The sequence below is a fragment of the Emys orbicularis genome, chromosome 1 (genome assembly GCF_028017835.1).
Source record: "Emys orbicularis isolate rEmyOrb1 chromosome 1, rEmyOrb1.hap1, whole genome shotgun sequence".
NCBI classification, from domain to species: Eukaryota; Metazoa; Chordata; order Testudines; family Emydidae; genus Emys; species Emys orbicularis.
This window is the reverse complement of record NC_088683.1, coordinates 152,908,836-152,922,929: the sequence shown is the minus strand read 5'-3', so window position 1 is coordinate 152,922,929 and position 14,094 is coordinate 152,908,836. Positions and strand designations below refer to the sequence as shown.

At 50.7% G+C, this 14,094-nt stretch overlaps 1 protein-coding gene across 1 annotated transcript; it reads left to right on the top strand.

The window, feature by feature from the left end:
- The first annotated feature begins 2,904 nt into the window (after window positions 1-2,904).
- GAPDH (glyceraldehyde-3-phosphate dehydrogenase) lies at window positions 2,905-7,989 on the top strand. Its single transcript, XM_065399464.1, has 12 exons — window positions 2,905-3,063; window positions 3,768-3,811; window positions 4,543-4,642; window positions 5,013-5,119; window positions 5,211-5,301; window positions 5,506-5,621; window positions 5,798-5,879; window positions 6,160-6,311; window positions 6,471-6,549; window positions 6,867-6,950; window positions 7,184-7,281; window positions 7,682-7,989. The coding sequence occupies exons 2-12, from the start codon at window positions 3,789-3,791 to the stop codon at window positions 7,749-7,751; spliced, it is 1,002 nt and encodes a 333-aa protein (XP_065255536.1). The 5' UTR covers window positions 2,905-3,063; window positions 3,768-3,788; the 3' UTR covers window positions 7,752-7,989.
- Window positions 7,990-14,094: the final 6,105 nt, after the last annotated feature.

The window sequence follows — 14,094 nt, the reverse complement described above, 5'->3', positions numbered from 1 at the left end:
TCCCTCTTATCCCATGACAACTTAATTTACGTAAGAGCCTTTGGTGAGGGACCTTGTCAAAGGTTTTCTGGAAATCTAAGTACACTATGTCCACTGGATCCCTCTTGTCCACATGTTTGTTGACCCCTACAAAGAACTCTAATAGATTAGTAAGATATGATTTCCCTTTACAGAAACCATGTTGACCTTTGCCCAACAATTTATGATCTTCTATGTACCTCCAGTGTATTCTCCTGTTAGGAAAGACCAGGACTAGGTGCTGTAGAGGGGAGCAGGAGTGTTGGCAGTGGGGGTTATCTCTCAGCTACTCCAGTTCTGGTTTCCCCCAACAGGAGGCACTATAAGGAGCAAGGCAGAAGTATTGGCTGTGGGGAGAGTGTTGGTTGGCGTGCAGGCTTGGGGCATAGCAGTTTGCAGCAGTTGTGGTGGTTGGTCTTACTTGCCCTCTCCCCTCTGCACAGAGTTCTCCCAACGTTTGTGTTTACTCAGTAAACACAGGGCCTTGTGTTTGTGCAAATGCTCAAGTAGTCCCAGAAAGGTCCTCTGTCCCCTCTTCTTCCTAACTCCTCTATAAAGTTTTGCCCAGGATCTAGCCCATCTCCTGGTGAGGCAGAGGTGCCAAATCATTCCCACTTCCCTGGTTCCTCTTCACTGTTATGGTATAAACCATCTCTGTGGCCTTTAATTAAAGGTCATAACTTCAATTGGAGCTAAACTTAGCTCCCTCCCACTTTCGTAGCACTGGGAATAGCAGCTGGATAAGAGGAGTTGGATTACTCCTCAGCCAGGTGACCTGTCTCTGGCCCCCCCTTGGTATCTGCTCTGCTACCCATTTCCATCTGTGCTTTCCTCTGCTTCCTCCTATTCCTACAGATCCTGCTCTGCTGACCCACAGAGTCCTGGAAGACTGAGCTCTGGGGAAGATTTTACTCCTCATTTACTACCCCTATACATCTCCATAACCCACACATTCTCATGAAAGGGATACTCCTTAGAGATATCAAAAATGTGTAGTTTCAAATACCCTCCAGCTCTCAATCCTAAAATGGGATGCCTATTCCGCAGGCATCTTGTCCCATGCTGGGCATTGCTGAGATGAAGCCTGTATAGCGGGCATCCTAACTTGGGCTGGGCGTAGCCAGGGCGCTGCTGTGAGAAAGCTCATGCTGCAAGGATCCCAATCTGGGCTAGGCAGGTGCTGTGAACTGATGGGAAGCAGGCATTGTGTCCAGGCAGGGCACTGCCAAAGACAAGTTGTTCGTGCTGTGGGCGCTCCCCCTTCACACACACAATTGTTTCATTACCAGGCCCTGGCCTGTTCTCCAGCCAATGAAAATGCACTGCCACCACTGATGTGAGCAGGCTAGTCAGGTGGTAGGCAGGATGTCCGCAGTCACGTCCAGCGGGTAGGAGCCTCCCAGTGCCTTATTAAAATGTTACTCACGCTGCTGAGAGCAGCCTGGTGGGAACCTGGCCTGAGGGTGGGGAATGCCAGGCCAGCCAGCGTCTGGGAAACACAGTCCCATTCTAAGCATGTCTGGCTAAAGCAATTCAGGGGGAACGCAGAGCCAATGAAAGTCCAGGGCAATTTTAGCTCAGGAGGGCTTGGGGCCAGCAGCACTGTAAGCTTCCTTGCAGCAGTGCTGAGCCGAGGGAAAGGTGCCCGCGGCGGTAGGATCCTCCCTATAGTGTCCTGGCAAGCTCCTGGGGGGTGGGGTGGGGATGGAACTGGTTTGGGGGATTTGTTTCCTCTGATTCCAGCTGGTAGCTTGTCTGAGCCCCTTCATGGCTCAGTCCACGTGACAATTGTTCCCTATTCTTTCCAGGGGCGGGGGGAAGGGGCGGTTGTGCAACTCCAACGCAGCCCCCATCTCAGAGTGGAGCTGCTGGATTTGGCCTCTTGCCATATTACCATAGTGTTTATGATAGAGGTGCATACAGTTACTTTCCTGCCAGTCTTCGGTGAGCGGGATGGAAGAAAGCACCAGTTGTAACTCAGCCTGAGTGGAGACAAACCCCTGGCTCACACCAGTGAAAGACCCATGGGTCCCATCCCCCACGCAGGGCCTTTGAGAAAGATCGGGAGGGGCTTCCAGAACCCTTGCCCTCTCCCTGCGTGAAAATGTCAGAGCCCCTGAAAACAGGTGCCCCAATAGAGGGCTCCCCTCAGACGCCTGTGTGCTTCCCCTCCCCCCATCCTTCTCCCCACTGTGTCTAGGGCTCATGTGGGGGTGCACAGGAGCCAAACAAGCAGGTACCGAATAAACCCCATTGAGAAACCCTGCTATAGCCCTTAAATCCTGTTTTATAATCCTCTGCTATTCCATTCCTGGGCTCCTCACATACAGCCCTAACTATGCCCATTAGGTGTAATCTGCAACCCTCCTGCGATTTCACTCACCAGCGTCCCCCATTCCCAGACACACAGGGCACGCTACTTATTATTATTTGTATTACAGTAGCACCTAGATGTCCCAGCCAGGACCATGGGTCCGTTGTGCTGGGCACTGAACATAGTGACAATCCTCTTTCTATTCCAGTCAGCCCCTACCTCTATAGCTCTCCTAGTGCCCCTCAGTCTTGATGGCTAGGCCTGTGCCCTGGGTGCTGTGTTAGGCTATCTGTGTTTGTGGTTACAGTGTAGCTGGTGAATCCTATTACCTGTGTCTCCTCTCACAAACGTGCACGGGATTCATGGGTTGGAGTCTCCCTCTGCCTTCCCCTTGCACAGCAAGTGGGGACACAGGAGAGATCTGAGAGTGATTGGCTGTGTAGGGCTTGCAAGAGACGAGACAGGGGGAGCCCCCGCCCCGCTTCTCCTTTGTAGGATAGGGAGTGCAAGAGAACAGCCAAAAATGGGTGTGGGAGGAGGGAGACGCGCAACCCAGCAGCATTAGGGCTGCACGTACACTGCTCTCTGCTGCCCTCCGCCTCTGATTTGACGCTTTCTCAAAAGGCTGGGCCCAGCAATTACCATACGGGGATCTATAAAGGCCAGGACAGCGAGCCTACCTCCCTTTACCTTCCCCTACTGCAGGCGTGCGGGTCAGAGGCAGCCCCCAGGTAAGAAAGGGCTCACCACAATGTGGAGCCGGAACACGGCAACTAGGGTGGCCTCCTGCTGCGCTCCTGGGCAGCGATGCTGGCCGCTCTGGGGTGGCAGAGGACGGAGTGTGGGTTTCGGGATGCTGGAGGAATAAAAAAACGTGCTGGCCAAGAGCGGGGGCGGCTGCACCCTGGGGACAGGAGGGAGGAGGCCGGCGCTAGGGCGGGGGGCGCTGAGAAGTTGTAGGGGCAGGTGCACGTGAGGCTCTGGCTGAATTCGGATTCTCCTTTGTGCTCAGGCGGGGTAAGCAAAATGGAGGCCGGGGAGGCGGCGGCGACAAAACTGCCAGACGTGCGCTGCAAGCGGAGCTGGGAGTGAAGCGTGGGGGGCGGCGCGGGAGCTGGTGCTGGCCTAGGGAGGAGGAAGTCGCTCTCTGGGGGAAGTGGGTTTGGAGGCCCCGGCAGGGCGCCTGTGTCCCGCCCCGCACGCACGCGTGGGGCTCTGGTGCTCTGACCCCCGCACACCCAGTCCCCCGCCTGGCGGGGCTTTCCGGCCCGGCGCCGCGGCTTAAGTACTTTGGGGCCAGTTTGCTGGAGACTCGGCCTCCCGGAGCGCAGCAGCGGCAGGGTGCGTGGCTGGGGGGTGCGGGTCCCGCTGTCCCTCGAGGGTGTCTCACCCCCCCCGCCCACCACACACCCTTCTCCCCCCGTCTTCTCCGCAGGAGCATTTCGGCAGAGACACGATGGTGAAGGTCGGAGTTAACGGGTGAGTCTCTGCAGGGGCGGGGTGCTGGGCGCGGCGGGGCTGCCCCTAGGGCAGTGTAAGGCCTGAGTGTGGGGGGGGGGGGCGGTCTCCATCGCTGGGGGCTCACCACCTCCCCCCCTCCCCGCGCCAAGGGCGTGGCAAGGTCACTTGGGCCGCGGCTGGCCTGCACCACACCCACCGCTACAGCGGCTGCGGGCCCCTGGCGGGACGGTCCTAGCCCGGATGACTCACTTCTCCCCGCGGCTGCTGGGGGGAGGGGGGGCTGTGAGTCACCCCGAGCGGAAAGCGCCGCTGCATGCCGGGCTCTTGCCTCCGCCCCGGGAAGGGCGCCGTGGTATCGCGTGTCCCCGCCGGGCCCGGGGAATGTGACCTTCTCCTGCCGCGCCGCGGAGTAACCGGATCCGGGGCCCGGGGTAAATTTAGCGCCCGACCTTTGGGGGCGCGTGGGGGGGGGTGTCTCCGTTAATCTCAATCTCTGCTCGCCCCTTGCACGGCTGCGGCTCCCTGGGGCCCCTCCTACCTTATGGCCTCTGCGCCTCCGGGCTGGGAAGTAGCTCTCTTCTCTCTCTCTTCTCTCCCCCCCCCCCCCCGCGGGGGAGGGGATAGAGTAGCGTGGGGGGTCTCCTTTGAATCCCAGGGGTCTGGATGAAGCCAAGTCTGAGCTCCCCATCAGAACAGGGGTTCCCTTCCTGAGTGGGGGTGTGTACCAACCTCTTCTGTTCCTCTCCTAGATTTGGCCGTATCGGCCGCCTGGTCACCAGAGCTGCCTTCACCTCTGGCAAAGTCCAGATTGTGGCAATCAATGACCCGTTCATTGACCTCAACTACATGGTGAGTGGGACACTGATCTCTAACTTTGAGCTTGCTGTGTGGCCTGTGCTTATGCTGAGGTAGAGGTGGGGTGAAAAGGGGTGGGGAAGGAATGCAAGTTGTCTGATCTATCTATATGCTTTCCCTGTGAAAACCAGAGAACAACCCAGGGGATGAGGGATCAGATTTAATAGGACAGGGAACTCCCATCTGAGCCAAATACAGATGAGCAAGGTCACTACAGGCTGCTGCAAACTACACCCATGGGTTCCTGTGGCTATAAATCGGGATTGAGGGGCATTAACAGACCTATGAGTGGGCTTTGAGGATTGAAATAGGGAAGCTTTGAGAATGCAGCCAGCACTCAACTTTTGTCTGTTTCTATCCCTAGGTTTACATGTTCAAATATGACTCCACTCATGGTCGTTTTCATGGCACTGTCAAGGCTGAAAATGGAAAACTTGTGATTAATGGAAATCAAATTACCATTTTCCAGGAGTGAGTATGATTCTTACTTCCCTTTCCTTTGGAGCTATGGGAGAGGGCATTTGACAACCCTGCAGTTCCTAAACGGTTTATCTCCTCTCAGGCGTGATCCCGCTAACATCAAGTGGGGAGATGCTGGAGCAGAGTATGTTGTAGAATCCACTGGAGTCTTCACCACCACAGAGAAGGCCAGCGTGAGTGATGGGTCACATCTGGCTTGGGTATGGGAGGAAAAGGGTGTAGGGATGACTCCCTCCCCTGCAGGTGCAAGTGGGTGTGTACAGACTTCTCTGTCTGAGGCTGTATTGCAGTGGGATTTTTTTTTTGGGGGGGGGGGGGGGGGGCAAGGTGTCCAAGAACTGTAGAGAACTCTATTAATGTTGGTCTGTCTCCCTCAGGCTCACCTGAAGGGTGGCGCTAAGCGTGTTGTCATCTCTGCCCCCTCAGCTGATGCACCTATGTTTGTGATGGGTGTCAACCATGAGAAATATGACAAGTCTCTGAAAATTGTCAGGTGAGGATGGGGGAAATCAGGGTTGAACCTGAGGTGCAGAGCTGACTATTGTCCTCTCCTGTGAACGTGTGTGGGGGAGCTGAGTGATGTTTGGCCCCTCCTACAGAGGGACTGCCTTCTGGGGGGTGGGCCCTGACTGCCTCTGGCTGACTGTGCCTCTTGTCTCTTTCTTCCAGCAATGCCTCCTGCACCACCAACTGCCTGGCTCCTTTGGCCAAGGTCATCAATGACAACTATGGCATAGTGGAAGGTCTCATGGTAGGTGATCAGGAGGCACAGAACCACTTATTCCTGAAAACCCCCCACACCAGCTCTGTCTGCGGGGCAAACCATAGGAAGGTGCCTCTTTCCCCAATCCACAGTTTTGGGTGGAGCGAGATGGTGGCTGTGAACCCACAGAGCAGGAGAGACAGGCTCCCAATGCTGCCTGGAATAGAGGAAAAGGGAGGGTTGGGGGAGGAATACCTTAGTTCAGTGGGGTGAGGCTCTGTGTAGATGTTGATTCTGTTCTACCCCCTCCCCCCCTTTTAACTTCCAGACCACAGTCCATGCCATGACAGCTACACAGAAGACTGTGGATGGCCCCTCTGGGAAGCTGTGGCGAGATGGCAGAGGTGCTGCCCAGAACATCATCCCAGCATCCACTGGGGCTGCTAAGGCTGTGGGCAAGGTCATTCCGGAGCTGAATGGGTGAGTGTCGGTTCCGTGCATCCCTTGCTTTGGGGGCACAGGGATATCAGAAGGGGTGGGGAACCTGCATCTGGCCCACTTTGCCCTCTCCCCAGTAGAATATGCAGAAGTCCTGGTTGGGGGCAGGAGCCTGTTCTGATCCACTTGTGTCTCTCACAGGAAGCTCACTGGAATGGCTTTCCGTGTTCCAACTCACAATGTCTCTGTCGTGGACCTGACTTGTCGTCTGGAAAAACCAGTGAGTATTGCAGGAAGGGGACCAGGCAGGCCCTGGAGCAACTTCCCTGCACCCCCAATGCTTCTATCACCTTCTTAACCTATGGGGCAGGGAGCAGCTGCTTTGCAGCCTCCATCGTATTTGGAACTAGCCCCTTGTTGCTGCTTGTTCTAAGAGATTATGCAAGAGGCTGCCCCTGTCTGATGTAGTACCTGGCATAATGGGGAGCTATGCATCTCAGCTGTGCAGTCTCAAAACTGGAGCAACTTTCCCTGGGAAGCAGCTGCCACTCCATGGGGTCTGGGATGCTCTGACCCCCCCCCCTCTCTCTCTCTCAGGCCAAGTATGATGACATTAAGAAGGTGATGAAAAGTGCCTCTGAGGGGCCTATGAAGGGCATCCTGGGATACACAGAGGACCAGGTAAACTCACCATCCTTTCAACAGATTGGTGGAGAAATGGAGTGAATACCTCCTCACATGAAGGGAAAAGGGAAGCAACCTTTTGGAACATCAAATATTCTTTAATCCTTCCTCCCCCTGGGAGTGTTTATGTATCAGGGTGTCAATAACATCTTGGGGTTGGGGTGGGGAATGGAGTTGAGGACAAAAGGGGTGTGTGTGACAGTCTTTCCCTCTTCCCTCCCCACTTGTAGGTTGTCTCCTGTGACTTCAACGGCGACAGCCGCTCATCCATCTTTGATGCAGCTGCTGGCATTGCTCTCAATGATCACTTTGTCAAACTGGTCTCCTGGTATGGAGAAGAGGCTGTGGGGTTGAGGGATTTGGAGGGTGGTTTCTCTGGGATAGGTTGGGAGTCCAGGGGAGACTTGGGGGTCACTTAATGGGGCTGGCAAGGATCCTATCATGGCAAGCTTTGCATTCTCTCCCTCTATTGCCTCTAGCTGGAATTTTAGTGAAAACACTTTGCAGCTAGCAGCAGCAGTTTTTGGTTGGCAAAGAGGCAGTATCTGCCTAGGAAGACCTCCATATAGAGTGAGGTTGACCCCTAGTATCTGAACAACTGCAGTCTCCAATCTTTCCCAGCTGGGGAAAGGGAGGTTGTTCTGGGGCTTGGTGTGGGGGGACTCCCCATGGGGACGTACAAGGGGTCTGTCCATCCCTAACTGCTCCTTCTCTACTTCTGTCTCCAGGTATGACAATGAGTTTGGATACAGCAGCCGTGTTGTGGACTTGTTAGTTCACATGGCATCTAAGGAGTAAGCCAGGTGCATGGATCAGCCTCTGCCTGGGGAATGAGGTGTGGGGGGAAGTCTCACTGGAGACCCTTGTTCCTCCCACCACTCAGCTCTACAGCCTGCAGCGAGAAGCCAGTTCTGTTCCATCTGTCTTCCCCATTCCTCTACTGTGTATCTGAAGCTTGGGGGAGGTGGAGAGGCTAACAGAAGCTGACCTGTTTCTATACCACATTTTCTCAAATAAAGTAATAGCTAACCTACAATATTCCTGTCTCTGTCTGTCAGGAGATGCCACAAAGGGCTCATAACATGTGTTACTGTGGCCACTGACATAGCCTGGGACTTTTCCACCACCCCAAATGGTAGCTACTGGCATGGAAATGCAGCTGTTGTAAACTAAGAATATTTCATACAAGACTAAAACTAAGGTTTAATTCAAGCAGTCAAAACTTGGGAAATGCCAGAAGAAAGGCTGTGCAGGGTGTGGTTAGACTTTTGGGGGGGGGGGGGTAGAGGGGACAGTGTTCCCTCTGTGTGCTGCCCCCCAGCCCTGCGTGCACAGCTGGCATGGCAGCCCTCAAGCGAACTGCCCAATGACCACAAGGTCCGTTAAGGAACGAAAGCATCCAGCCAGGTTTGTCAATGAAGCATAGTACTAGTGTCCCACAGACTCTACTGGACCACTAATGCATGTATGCCTGTAACAATGGACCAGCTCAGTGAACGGCGGGACTTTCCATTCCTCCCTAGGCCAGACAGATACTCTCTCTCATACATTTTTATACCCAGATTATATGGCTATTTATTATCCATTACCATGTACATGTTGGTTTAATTAAAACATTTCTATTACATACTGCCATCCTGACCTTATCTTTTAGGAGGGGTCAGTGTGCTCCTGCTATTCTTGAGGAATGTTTTTGTACCATCCCTCATATCGGGATGTTTTGGTACCACTTAATATGGGATGTGGTTGCATGAATACTTTGTGACTAGCACTACTTAGGAATGTATTTTTTTTCCAATATAAGCCCTGTCCTTGCCAGGTTCTGTGAGCAGCCCTGCCTCATACCAGGCCTCTGATACAAGGGTTTATGTTTTAGGCTTTCTTCCTACTATGCAGGAAACCTTAAATCTGCCTTTTAATGATAGTCAAGCTACATGATCATATATAGTGCCCTTTTTAATCCATAGGACCTATGCTTCATTCATTCAGAGCACATGGACAACAAATGAGATGGGGGGTTTATATGAATGAAGTTCTGCGACAGTTCTTGTGTGATGCTGGGCCCTAACTTTCAGGGGCGGCCACTAATTGTGTTCTCAGTATCACAATTGACAACTAAAGCCTGATTTTCAGAAGTGATGATTGAACAACTGACGTCTGAGAATGGCAGGTGCTTAGCAGCTCTGGGAAATATCAGAGCTTAGGTCTGCCAAGTTGGGCACTTCTACAGAGGTTTAGCCTTCAACTTTTTCCTCAATTGCCTTCTAAAATACTACCCTGCTTTCTAGCAGTATTAAGGTAAGTAAATTCATTAATGGGGTGAAGTACTTGGCTACTGTGGGTGTCATGAAATTAAAACCTATTCAGTGCAAGGTTTGGATGGTGTATGATTAAGGATGTGGCACTACCTCTAATGGAAACAAGCAGCTATTAAATATTTTATGCTCAGTCCCTGATCACTGTCCATCCTGTGTAAGAAATGAGGTGGGAGGACAGTATAGTACATCATATAACTAGGTATTGTAGCTTGTTTTGGTTATAACGTTGCAAAGTCAATAATCCCAACTAGGAAAAAGTTGCCTTTGTAATATTTGGTTCTGTTCATATGTATTAGTGTAGTCTAAAATTCTATCTACCATCCAAACCATGCCCTGAAAACATAACTTATTTTCACAGCTCACATGTGAGCTAAGAGGCATATTACTATGCTCATGTTAGAGCGAAAGGCAAGTGAGGCATAGCTTAAGGCAAAATATATCCACTAATTTTGGGTGCCTAATTTAATTCACCTGAGTCTCGAATCTTCAGAGTATTTCGCATTATCTTTCAGTTTCTATGTGGCTAGCAAAGCGCTTATTAGCCTCAGAAGTGAGTGCTCAGCACTTCTGCAAATCAGAGCCCAAGATCTCAAATTAGGCATATGGGGGTGGGGGAAAGAAATGCCTGCCCTGTTCTACAGCCTAATCTAATTCATCATGCATCCATTATTCAGTCTGAGTGAATGAGGCAGGGGTCCTGTGGGGGGGGGGGGGGGAGGGCTTGTGTAACTTCCATTCTGGCATTTCCTACCATCTGAGTGCATGACACACACACACACAAAATGTAAAGAGGGGTTGCAATTTTCCTAGGCTTGTGAGAAGGGAAACAAAACAACTTTCATTGTGTGATATAGTATTACTATCCATGTAGTTCATTAACAGGATTGGGGTCAGTGGGGTGATTTGAAAGATTATTTCACTTGACGTAGTGAGGTAAGTGATACCAGTAACAAGCTGTTAGCTGGCAGTGGAGGGGGATAAGAGTTTGCCAGCAAGTTTCACAGCTGTTTGTGACAGTGGAGGAATAAAGAGACTCTGAAATATTAGATTCCCCTCTGGATCTTTGGAAAAGAGCATGCTCTACCAGCCGTTGTCCCTTCTGCCCGTTTCTTTTAGCTTGTCCTATTCCTTCCTGGCAATCCCCAGCTCCTTAGCCCTGCTCCATTTTCCTTGGCTAGTTAGTCTCTGGTTCCTGCCTGAGCTTAGTCTTCCTCCCAATCTCTATCCCCAATCCCTCTGCCTTCTTATCCCATTTTACTCTCTACCCTTGCTCTTTACCTCGCTAGTTTACCTATTCTCTCTATCCCAATCTTCCTCATGCCTTGTCCCAATGCTTACCTTTGTTCTACAGGATGTCTGGGTGCCAGTGTAGGGGGAGCAGTGCAGTCTCAGAAAACTGCTCTGGGGGGCTGGGTAAGCAATTGCAGGGAAAGTCCTGCTTGTCCCCTGCAGCCCTGGGATGGAGCATGCCCAAAGCAGAGAGCATCTTTGGATAAATTTAGCTGCCCCATAAGTCTCTTCTAAGCATGTGCAAAAAGATTTTTCAGCAGCTTAGAATGTGGTCAAACACAAGTGATTTTTTTTCAGAGGAATAGCAAAACCCTGCACCTTAAAGACCCTGCTGCCTCCAACTCCAGTTTCACACCCTTACTCTAAAACACAGAGGCTTTAACAAAGAAATGATTTTAATGTGAGCAAAAACGTTTTCCCTAATTTTGTTCTTGGAAATGACTGAATCATTTTTTGTTGAAACCTTCCCAAAAAATTGCTGGCATAGGAAGTTTCAGTCTGAATGGTTAATGAACAACTGAAAACAGATTCTTATATTAATGGGAAGTGTCAGTCAACTATAGCCAGCACAATGAGCTATACACTGCACAGACCTATCCCTTAAGCTAAAGGAACAACTGGAACATACAAAAGAGAGGACACTATCCTGGGAAGCAGTGACTCTGAAAGGATAATCAGCTGAGCATGAGGTCCCTGTACAATATTGTAGCCAAAAGGACTAATGCATGAACAAGGGAATCTCGGGTAGGAATAGAGAGGTTATTTTACCTCTAAATTTGGCACTGGTGCAACTGCTGCTGGAATACTGTATCCAGTTCTGGTGCCCACAATTCAAGAAGGATGTTGATAAATTGGAGAGAATGATTAATGAGTTAGAAAACCTGCCTTATAGTGATAGACTAAAGGAGCTCAATCTATTTAGAATCATAGAATATCAGGGTTGGAAGGGACCTCAGGAGGTCATCTAGTCCAACCCCCTGCTCAAAGCAGGACCTAATCCCAACTAAATCATCCCAGCCAGAGCTTTGTCAAGCCTGACCTTAAAAACCTCTAAGGAAGGAGATTCCACCACCTCCCTAGGTAACCCATTCCAGTGCTTCATCACCCTCCTAGTGAAAAAGTTTTTCCTAATATCCAACCTAAACCTCCCCCACTGCAACTTGAGACCATTACTCCTTGTTTTGTCATCTGCCACCACTGAGAACAGTCTAGATCCATCCTCTTTGGAACCCCCTTTCAGGTAGTTGAAAGCAGCTATCAAATCCCCCCTCATTCTTCTGCAAACTAAACAATCCCAGTTCCCTCAGCCTCTCCTCATAACTAGTGCTCCAGCCCCCTAATCATTTTTGTTACCCTCCGCTGTACTCTTTCCAATTTTTCCACATCCTTCTTGTAGTGTGGGGCTCAAAACTGGACACAGTACTCCAGGTGAGGCCTCACCAATGCGGAATAGAGGGGAATGATCACGTCCCTCGATCTGCTGGCAATGCCCCTACTTATACAGCCCAAAATGCCGTTAGCCTTCTTGGCAACAAGGGCACACTGTTGACTCATATCCAGCTTCTCGTCCACTGTAACCCCTAGGTCCTTTTCTGCAGAACTGCTGCCTAGCCACTCGGTCCCTAGTCTGTAGCAGTGCATGGGATTCTTCTGTCCTAAGTGCAGGACTCTGCACTTGTCCTTGTTGAACCTCATCAGATTTCTTTTGGCCCAATCCTCTAATTTGTCTAGGTTCCTCTGTATCCTATCCCTACCCTCCAGCGTACCTACCACTCCTCCCAGTTTAGTGTCATCTGCAAACTTGCTGAGAGTGCAGTCCATGCCATCCTCCAGATCATTAATGAAGATATTGAACAAAACCGGCCCCAGGACCGACCCTTGTGGCACTCCGCTTGAAACCAGCTGCCAACTAGACATGGAGCCGTTGATCACTACCCGTTGAGCCCAACAATCTAGCCAGCTTTCTAGCCACCTTATAGTCCATTCATCCAGCCAATACTTCTTTAACTTGCTGGCAAGAATACTGTGGGAGACCGTAACAAAAGCTTTGCTAAAGTCAAGGAATAACACATCCACTGCTTTCCCCTCATCCACAGACCCAGTTATCTCCTCATAGAAGGCAATTAGGTTAGTCAGGCATGACTTGCCCTTGGTGAATCCATGCTGACTGTTCCTGATCACTTTCCTCTCCTCTAAGTGCTTCAGAATTGATTCCTTGAGGACCTGCTCCATGATTTTTCCAGGGACTGAGGTAAGGCTGACTGGCCTGTAGTTCCCTGGATCCTCCTTCCCTTTTTTAAAGATGGGCACAACATTAGCCTTTTTCTAGTCATCCGGGACCTCCCCTGATCGCCATGAGTTTTCAAAATAATGGCCAATGGCTCTGCAATCACATCCGCCAACTCCTTTAGCACCCTTGGATGCAGCGCATCCAGCCCCATGGACTTGTGCTCGTCCAATTTTTCTAAATAGTCCCGAACCACTTCTTTCTCCACAGAGGCTGGTCACCTTCTCCCCATACTGTGCTGCCCAGTGCAGCAGTCTGGGAGCTGACCTTGTTTGTGAAGACAGAGCAAAAAAATTATTGAGTACATTAGCTTTTTCCACATCCTCTGACACTAGGTTGCCTCCCTCATTCAGTAAGGGGCCCACACTTTCCTTGACTTTCTTCTTGTTGCTAACATACCTGAAGAAACACTTCTTGTTACACTTAACATCTCTTGCTAGCTGCAACTCCAAGTGTGATTTGGCTTTCCTGATTTCACTCCTGCATGCCTGAGCAATATTTTTATACTCCTCCCTGGTCATTTGTCCAATCTTCCACTTCTTGTAAGCTTCTTTTTTGCGTTTAAGATCAGCAAGGATTTCACTGTTTAGCCAAGCTGGTCGCCTGCCATATTTACTATTCTTTCTACACATCGGGATGTTTTTTTCCTGCAACCTCAATAAGGATTCTTTAAAATACAGCCAACTCTCCTGGACTCCTTTCCCCCTCATGTTATTCTCCCAGGAGATCCTGCCCATCAGTTCCCTGAGGGAATCAAAGTCTGCTTTTCTGAAGTCCAGGGTCCGTATTCTGCTGCTCTCCTTTCTTCCTTGTGTCAGGATCCTGAACTCGACCATCTCATGGTCACTGCCTCCCAGGTTCCCATCCACTTTTGCTTCCCCTACTAATTCTTCCCGGTTTGTGAGCAGCAGGTCTAGAAGAGCTCTGCCCCTAGTTGGTTCCTCCAGCACTTGCACCAGGAAATTGTCCCCTACACTTTCCAAAAACTTCCTGGATTGTCTGTGCACCGCTGTATTGCTCTCCCAGCAGATATCAGGGTGATTAAAGTCTCCCATGAGAACCAGGGCCTGTGATCTAGTAACTTCTGCTTAACAAAGAGAAGGTTAGGGGGTGACTTGATCACAGGCTGTAAGTAGCTACATGGGGAACAAATATTTGATAACAGCTCTTCAATCTAGCAAAGGTATAACAGGATTCAATGGCTGACAGTTGAAGCTAGACAAATTCAGACTGGCAATAAGGTGTA